The sequence below is a fragment of the Haplochromis burtoni genome, unplaced genomic scaffold (genome assembly GCF_018398535.1).
Source record: "Haplochromis burtoni strain Fernald_Lab_line unplaced genomic scaffold, NCSU_Asbu1 Contig_1163, whole genome shotgun sequence".
NCBI lineage: Eukaryota > Metazoa > Chordata > Actinopteri > Cichliformes > Cichlidae > Haplochromis > Haplochromis burtoni.
The window spans coordinates 48,801-58,340 of NW_024583524.1; the positions used below are offsets into that span (position 1 = coordinate 48,801).

The 9,540-nt window shown below is 43.2% G+C and overlaps 1 gene segment (V, D, J or C); it reads right to left on the bottom strand.

Annotated features, from left to right (window-relative positions):
* Positions 1-5,188: 5,188 nt before the first annotated feature.
* On the bottom strand, positions 5,189-6,893 carry LOC102314470. The segment is given in 2 exon segments: positions 5,189-6,557; positions 6,650-6,893. Coding segments are annotated over 2 exon segments (375 nt in total).
* Between the last annotated feature and the right edge of the window lie 2,647 nt (positions 6,894-9,540).

Consider the following 9,540-nt stretch of genomic DNA (forward strand, 5'->3'; position numbering starts at 1 on the left):
CACCCTTGTGCTTACTTCTCTCGTCGTCTCTCTCCTGCAGAGCAGAACTACGACATCGGGGACAGGGAGCTGTTGGCAATCAAACTCGCCCTGGAGGAGTGGCGCCACTGGCTAGAGGGCGCAACAGAACCCTTTGTGGTATGGACTGACCACAGGAACCTCGAATACATCCGGTCGGCTAAACGGCTAAATGCCCGACAAGCCAGGTGGGCTCTGTTCTTTACCAGATTCTGCTTCACCATCACCTACAGGCCCGGCACCCGGAACGTGAAACCTGATGCCCTTTCCCGCCAATTCACCACCTCAGAGGACCCCACCCGTGAGGCTCCCATTCTCCCTCCCACGTGCGTTATCGGAGCCCTGTCATGGGAGATCGAGTCTGCCATACGGGAGGCCCAGCGGGTGGAACCGGATCCAGGTACTGGTCCCCCGGGTTTGCTCTTTGTTCCCACGTTGGTTCGCTCACGAGTATTACAATGGGCCCACGGCGGAAAACTCACCTGTCATCCGGGCGTTCATCGCACCGTCACCTTCATCAAGCGGTTCGCCTGGTGGCCTACACTGGCCAAGGACGTCCAGGACTTCATCGCTGCCTGTCCAACCTGTGCCCAGAATAAGCCAGTCAAGCAGCCTGCTGCCGGCCTACTTCATCCCTTGCCTACACCAAGCCGCCCCTGGTCCCACATTGCGGTTGACTTTGTCACTGGTCTTCCGCCGTCATCAGGTAACACAGTCATCCTCACTGTTGTCGACCGTTTCTCTAAAGCTGCCCATTTTGTCGCTCTCCCCAAGCTCCCCACTGCCCTGGAGACCGCCCGGCTTCTGTCAACTCATGTGTTTCGCCTCCACGGGATACCTGCTGAAGTGGTCTCGGACCGAGGCCCGCAGTTCACGTCACGTGTTTGGAAGGAGTTCTGCGCCTCCTTGGGGGCCCAGGTCAGTCTCTCGTCAGGTTTTCATCCACAGACCAACGGTCAAGCGGAGCGGGCCAACCAAGACCTCAAAACGGCTCTCCGTTGCTTGACGTCCACTAATCAGACCACCTGGAGTGAGCAACTGACGTGGGTGGAGTACGCTCACAATAGCCTTACCTCGTCGGCCACAGGCGTCTCCCCGTTCGAGGCCTCCCTGGGGTACCAACCTCCCCTGTTCCCTGCCATCGAAGGTGAGCACTTTGTGCCCTCTGTTCAGCAGCACCTGCGGCGGTGTCGGCGCGCGTGGCAGGTCACTAGAGCTGCCCTTCTTCGCACGGCGGACCGGAACAAACGGCAGGCGGATCGCCGCAGGTCCCTGGCGCCGGCCTACTCACCTGGACAGAGGGTTTGGCTCTCGACCCGGTATGTGCCTCTCAGGACTGAGTCGCAGAAGCTCTCCCCCGCCTTCATTGGCCCGTTCGAGGTGGACTCTATCGTTAACCCCGTGTCTGTGCGTCTCAGGCTCCCCAGGTCCATGCGTATCCACAACGTGTTTCATGTCTCGCAGATCAAACCTCACTGTTCCAGTCCTCTGTGCCCTCCTTCCGGACCCCCTCCGCCCGCCCGGGTCGTCGCTGGCCGTCCGGCCTTCTCCGTGTCTCGGATTATGGACGTCAGGCGCCGGGGCCGTGGCCTGCAGTATCTTGTGGACTGGGAGGGCTATGGCATTGAGGAGCGTTCTTGGGTCCCGCGGGCGGCTCTGCTGGACCGGGCCATGGTTCGGCGGTTCCATGTGGCTCACCCTGGGAAGCCTGGGGGTCACGACCTGCGGGGTCGGCAAGGCACTGATCAGCAATCTCTCTCCCCCTCCCCTGTTTTGCCGGGGCGGAACTCTTGGCGGGTTCACGCTCTCGGCCCACGCCCTCCCGGATCATGCACACCTGGGCCTCATCAGACCAGCTGGTATATCAGAAGGAGGAGATCAGCTGTTCAACGCTGGATTGTTGTGAAGACTCCTGTCAGTACACGTCAAGCTCTAGTGTCCCACACTTCCGCCTCAGAAAGTAACCGTTGTCTCTCTGTTTTAGATTCCCCGGACCCGTCCCCGTGTTTCCCCGTGTGGAGCGTGTAAGAGGTGGCTGGTCACTACGGAGAGAGGTTGGCGTGAGCGTGTGTGTGATTCCCTTGTTTTCCCTGGAGCCCTGGAACCCGTCCTCGCACATCTTGTATATAGCACTGTCCTCGCACTGACTGTAAATACACTTGGTGAAGATTTTGTGAATAAACTGTCTCTGTTTCAACACACTTCGGAGTCCTGCGAGTGGATCCTCAGAGCAACTCGCCTGTAGCTACACCTGTAGAGAGCCTGTCCCACAGCTTTAGTCTGCTGTCTTCAGACGACTGGTAAGAAACGTAGTAAGGAGACATTAAATACTGCACAGAAACAGTGCTGCATAATGTGGCTGTGTTATTTGTGGTGTTCCTGAAGTCGTGTTCAATGTTGTGTTGTGTAAATACAGGATTAAGAAAAGACAGGGGTTGCAAACTATTCAGTCTCTGGCAAAGCACCACTCGGACATCCTGAAGACTAAACTGCATGAAGTGTGTCTGGTCCTCATTGAGGAGGTATTGCACACTTTATGTTTCTTATGTGTTTCATGCAGCTAGTTTCCCTTCAAGTGCATACTACAGCCTCAACTGATGATTTTCACTCACATTTTAGGTGAAAAACCAACGCTCAGCAATAGCCTTTGAGGCCATACATGCCATCAATGAGCTCTACATTCAGCTCCAGAGAACAATGGACCCAGAAGTTGAAACAACAGGCCGAGCTCTATTGCTGAAGCTTGCACAGACCAACAACAACTTTCTTCATCAGGAGGTCAATCTGGCGCTTGATGCCATGGTGGAAAATTGCAGCCATGGACGGATTCTGAGCGCTCTGTTTAACACAGGACTGACGTAAGAGGAGAGAAGAAGCTGTAGTGATTTTATTAGAAGACATGAAAGAGAGATCATGTTCACTGAGTTGTGTGTCTAATTATTGTCCTTGCTCAGCCATCGCTGTGTTGCAGTGAGGAATAGCACGGCTCAACACCTGCACCAGCTGGCTGACAAACTTGGAGCAGCCGTCACCCTGAAAACAGGAACCTTCACTGAAAGATTTCTAATTGCTGCCTCTAGAATGGCAGGGGATGCTGCACCTGAAGCCAGGTGGGTACTTTTAAATGGATTTGAAGTGCATCAATGTTTTATTTTCTGTGAGTTTACACAATTAATGAAAATTAATGACAACTGTAATCTTCCACAGGTACCATGGGCGAACAATCATTGAGAAACTGACCCTTCACAAGGACTTTATGAATTTGTGGATGAAGATTGTCCCTGAAAAAGACAGGCGTCCTGTGGAGAAGAGCCTGAAAAAGGCTAATAATTACAGGCAGCGGGTCAGCATCCAGACAGGCTCTCCTCTCCAGAGGGAGCCGAGGTGAGATGGGAGGTGACAATGCAAGGGGTCCTGACAGCTCAGAGGAGAAGAAGGTGCTGCTACAGAGCAGCAGCACCTGACTAGCTTGGGAAAAGCTGGTTGAAGGGAGAGCTTTACTCCTGCAAGATCATCCATCATGCCACAACAGTCCCAGTCCCTGAGCAGGAGTAAACTTCTCCATCTTCAGGACTACAAACTATTTCTCTGAAGGACAATATTATTTAGATTTACATTAATTATTATTCATATCTTATATTCATTATTTGTATTATTTCATTATTATTATCACATTTTTAAGATCCTGAATGGACAATGAATGAATAAATCCCTTTTTTTTTCATCTGAATTAAAATGGCACTTTGGTTGGCACATATACAGTTTCTGTTTTTCTGTCAACAAATATTAATACATTCTTAGTTCTCTTGTTTTCATTTTTAACCCATGATTTTGCATTTTTATCAGGATTCAAAGTCATTTTTATAACATAAAGAAATATTAAATAAATATTAAAAAGTATAGAAACATTTTGAAAAGAAATGAAAATGATTGGGTAGTAACCGTTCTTTTTTTTTTTTTTTTTTTTTTTTTTTTTCCAACACAAAGGTTGTAAAATGTTAGCTTTATTCGAAAAAAGTGGTTAGATGCTTGTTCAGAGTCCAGCAGGTGTTTGTTCAGCCACTTAATGACTTTGAATCACTGTGGTGGACTTCTTGTGGAGGAACCAAACTCATCAGTGGTTATATGTACACAAATCTATCAAGAATATAACTGCAGCAACAAGACATTTAGTCTCAAGTATCAGAACTTTTATAAATCTATATTAATAGATGATGTCTGCCAAAACTTAACACCAAAATAAATCAACAGTTCACTGCGTTCACTTTAACATTGTGTTACATTCATGTTATTTAAAACATCTTTGCAGACAATAAGGTTTTTATTCAGCTCACAAAAGAAAATTGATGAACATTAATAAGGCTCATAAGTAGAACTGTGAGGTCACTTTTCATTTCCCTTCAATTCCTTTGTATAAAGTGCAGGTTTTGCAACTTTAGAAAAATAGTTGCATATTTGGAAAACATTTTTTTACTTGGTTTGTTGAATTTATTCATGAACAAAAACTTACATATGTTACATAAATATTTAAATTCAAGTAAATGCTGCATCTAAAATCCATGACTTGATTTAATTTCTTTCATTCATTGTGTTTCTGCTTGATGACTCTGGTTGTCTTTAGTGGACCAATTATTCTCATCAGTCTCTTCATTAACAATCTGCACCTGCAGCCTTCAGTCAAAGTGAACGATGTGTTTTGTAAAGCTATAAATTACTGTGTGAACACTCCACCATCATGCCAACACAGACAGTAATAATCTGCAGCAACACAGAAAACCCAACATGACAGTTATTGGAAAAATCATCCTGATGAGGTTTTCTGTGTGAGTCCATTAGAAAATCTTAAAATCTGAGGAGTAGTAAGACATAAAAATAATTATTTATTTATTCATCTAATTTTATTATCGTTCATTTTATCTATTAGACTTAGAAAGGATGCTGGAATAACATAAAAATAATTAAACATATGTAGCCTCAGGATCCTTTAACCTACCACATGAATTTTTCCTTTCGTACATTAGGTTGACAGTAATGATAGTCAGTCATGTGATTTTTGTGAGAACCACAACTTGTCAAAAACTTCTCCTGCTGGCTTCCAGCAACATGAACAACTATCTTAATATTAATGAACTATTAATGAAACTTGCTGTGGTTATGGGCAAATGTTTGACTTGTTTCCTGTTTTTACTCTAAACTGACACAACAGGCTCCTCATGTGTCTCTGCTCTCTCCTCCTCCAAGCAGCTCTCTGTGACTCAGCAATGCTGCATTTCATTTTAAAGATGAGCAGAAATAGATTAGAGACATTTTATACCTTCAAATCCGCTCTTCTACAAAAGCACTTAAGTAACAAAAAAAACCATGAGAAAAATGCAAATGAAATTTGAACGTTTTGGAGAGAGGTGGACAAACCTCAGATCAATTTTCAGTGTTTATTCTAAGCTGAACTAACAAAGTCCTCATTTGTCTCTGCTCTCACCTCCAGCAGGGCTCTTTGCTCCCCCAGTGATGATAAACCGTCAAGACAGGAGTTGAGTGTGAGATAAGCAACCTGCTACTCTTAGCAATATGAGTTGTAAGGTTGGAACAAACAGCACTGCTGTACAGAGTTGGCAACATCAACTTAGAGGGTGATATGTAACTTAGCTGGTGGGTATGGATGTTGTTAAATGGTAATAGTATGATTATTACTGCAAATACAGCTTTTAATGATGAATAAGATTATCTTTGGTCTTTCAGATATAAATTTGTTGAAATAAAAAAAATCCCAACTGTAGATTCATTATTTTGACAATGATCAAGAGAAAATCAGTGTTTTTTATTCATTATACAGGTGGCAACATACAATGATAAAAATCTTAAAACAGATTGTTTTTTTTATCATTACCAAGTAGCTTAATACAAATATAAATATAAACATTTATGCTTCACCTGTTTATACAAACAGCAAAACTCTTCATGTGAATGTAATGTAATTATTCAAGTAATGTAATGTTAACAGAAAATGACTTGATCACAGCAGATGTTTTTAAAATTCTTATTTCGAAATGCCTCAATAGACATGACGTGTTTAAATTAATTTCTTTATTTAGTGCTTGGTGAGGTTACTGCTCTGTGTTCACTGGTCTGTGTCAGAGTCTCTCCTACTTCAGCAGCTGCAGTCACAGCTCAGAGTCTCTGCAGTCTGACTAAAGGAGGTTTTTGTATGACTACAAATCATTGTGTGAACACTGGCCCGCTATGCACACTCTTACAGTAGTAAACTGCTGCATCTTCAGCCTGAACTCCACTGATGGTCATAGAGAAGTCAGATCTGCTTCCACTGCCACTAAATCGAGATGGTGTTCCTGAATGACTTATGCTTACATGTCGAATTAGGAGCTTTGGAATTTGTCCAGATTTCTGTTGATACCAGAACATACACTGACCAGCACCACAGCCACCAACAGCTTGGTTGGTCCTACAGGTCAGGGTGACAGTAGATCCAGGAGTAGATGTCACTACTGGAGGTTGAGTCACAGTCACCTGACCGCTGCATCCTGCAGACAAAAACAAATCATTCATTTATCAGCAGAAATCAATGAGAGAAAAAGCAGCACATCATGTTTGAAATGTTGCTGAGTGAATGAACCTGTAAAACAGCAGCAGGTCAGCGTCCAGATGAGGATGGTGATGAGAGTCATGGTGGTTGTGCTTTCTGCTGTGTTGACTGACAGATGTGAGTCCTGCAGTGTTGAAGTCACAGGACTATAAACCTTCTCAGTTCTCTGGAGGATCAGCTGATGATGCAAAGCCTCCTCTCTATGGAAATCATTTCTCTGCTCTCAGCACACTGAAGGCAACGAGGGACGCAAAGTCAGAAGAAAAATAGTTTGAACTAATACTATTATACATTATACAAACTTTAATGATACCACTGACTTTTTATGTAATGGAGGAAAATATAAAGAAAATATAATTCTGCATTTTTAATATCTGGATTAAAACAGCACTTTGGTTGGTCAGCTTACTTCATACTTTTGGTAACAGACATTGCGCCTCTATTGTTGTTCTAAGTATATTGCCAAAATCTCATAATTCGTGTTTTAGCATTTTACAGTTTCTTAGCTTTTCTTTTTCTTTTTTTTTTCTTTTTTCATTCTTTCATTCACCGATTTATTTCTTTTCCTCAGACCACGCCGGATCTGTTAATATCAACAACGCTGCACGCTCAGAATTGTACAGCTGATTCTTCCCTTCAGACCGCACCGGATCTGTTACTTCAGCACAATAAACACTGATTTTCCTTCAAAATCAGTTTACCAAGAGCCACAAAACCATTTCTGACTTGATTTTCTGAAATTCTGTGTCACTTAAACATCCTGACCGCACCAGGTGTTTTCTGTCGGACTTCCTCGTCCGAAATTACTGTTTTTACTCACAAACAAGTGTATCTCAAAATGATCTTCTGATCATAGCTATTCCTGAGGCCACAAATGTCAGCAGCGCCACCTGAGTAAAATCTTAGTAAACGTCCTTACCAAGGAGGACGTTTTTCAACTTCGTGACCAAACACTTATTGAACCATAAACTGACCAATAACTCTATATTCTCTTATTCTTTAATCACACATTGGTCTCTTTTCTCTCCTATTTCCTCATAACATCTCATGTTACTTTTATCTCAGTACTGTCTTTTTCTCAAAGTTTCATTATCCTTACTTCAAAGCTTCTCATTACGTCAAAGTTCCCCTTCATTACAGTGTTAATGTTATGCTAACATAGCTGTTTCGCTAGTCACATAGCACATCACTATATACCAGCTAGCCAAACTTCAGTAACCCTACAAACATCACTGCTGCTCCTGGTTTCATGTATGTCGGAAGTGATAGCAGAGCTGTGCCTTTTAATTTGTTTTAGAAATCCCTCAGTCAGAACCTGGTATATTATATTTAGATGGAAACTAGCGAGCTAACTCTCTGCTAACTTCTAACTCCGTTACATTTCCGTTACTGCAAGTGTGGCTGTGCACGGTGTGGACTTTAAATATACCACTGCCTCAGAGGGCAGTGGCTCGAATCCCATGCAGACCATATATTGGGGAAGTGTATGGAAGCCCGTTTCCGCCACTAAAAAAAAAAAAGGATCCATAACTCAAAATTTCGAGTTTTTTTCTCGAAATTTCGAGTTATTTCACAGGGAAACTTGAACATTCCCACGTGTGTTCTGATCAAAACAGTGCAAGAATGAGCTCTTTAGCTTTGGATTTACAACTTATCCACATTTCTTTGCGGACACTCCTGCATGTCACAAATACATTGCACAAAGCGCATCTGTGGCTGTGTACCATTCGTGGTGCGTTGGCTCCCTCTACTGGTACGCGCCTCATTAAAATGTCGCCACACATTTAAAATTGCAGGGTGTCTTTACACTGTCATAGCTCCTAGATAGATTTCTTCAGAGACCTGAAAATCGCTGTGATTATTCACCATAGCCTGCTGAGTCTTACAGTGAAAGAACGATGTCAACGTATAGCATCGTTGGTTACTTTAATTATATTTGTTTTTTTAAATCAAATCCTACAAAACAGGACCATTGTGACACAAAACCTCTCACACACTAACACAAACTCTTTATACAGATACAGAGCTTTACATGTATAAATAAGGCAGACAAAAATGCATAAAACACAAGCTATCCACAGACTGTCGGTGGACGCCATGTCACTTTATTTTGTTTTTATCTTGTTTCTTTTTGGTGTAGCCTCATTAAACAAAATGTTTATAAAAATGACCACTTTTATTATGAATTATTATGAAATTAATAATTCATTATTAATTATTTATTATGAACACACCTGCCACCCTCAAGTAGAGGTGGCAGAGAGGAGGCACTTGGAGTTTCGGTCGAGAAAGTGTCCGTGTGACTGAGTCCTGTCCCAGCTCTGCTTCAAGGTCTGTCGGTCCAGCTTGTTGAGGGCCTGAGAGCAAAGACGGATATCCTGGACCAGCTCTGACAAACTGTCCAGGTCTTGACTCTCCCAGGGGCCAGAGACCTGACAACCTGCAGGTTAAGCAACAAAGAACATTTTATTTCATATCCATAATGTCCATTTTCCCCCCTATAAATATTTGACATCCAAATGTAGCCTTAGCTAGCATCCAGCAATGTTTTCTGCTCCATAAAATGGAAAATTAATTCACAACTAATCTTTTTTTTTTAATCTTTAAACCACACTTCTATATTGTAATGTCTGTGTGTGTACTCACCATGTAACACCTCTGTGCATACATACTAAATGTTCAAACTTAGAAATGTGTCAAAAGGAAACAGACTGATAGCAAGAAACAAACTGTTGCCAAGTACAACTTTGCACAGGTGATAAAAACATCAAAGAAATCCAAATTGTGAATTAGTGTGAAACTCCATGTCCATGGAGTATCTCCAAGTTCACACATATGCATACCTTCGAGGTTTAGAAGTGTCAGTGGTCAGAGCAGCACCCTGAGCCTCTCTGCAGACCAGTGGAGGAAGGCAGGCTCAA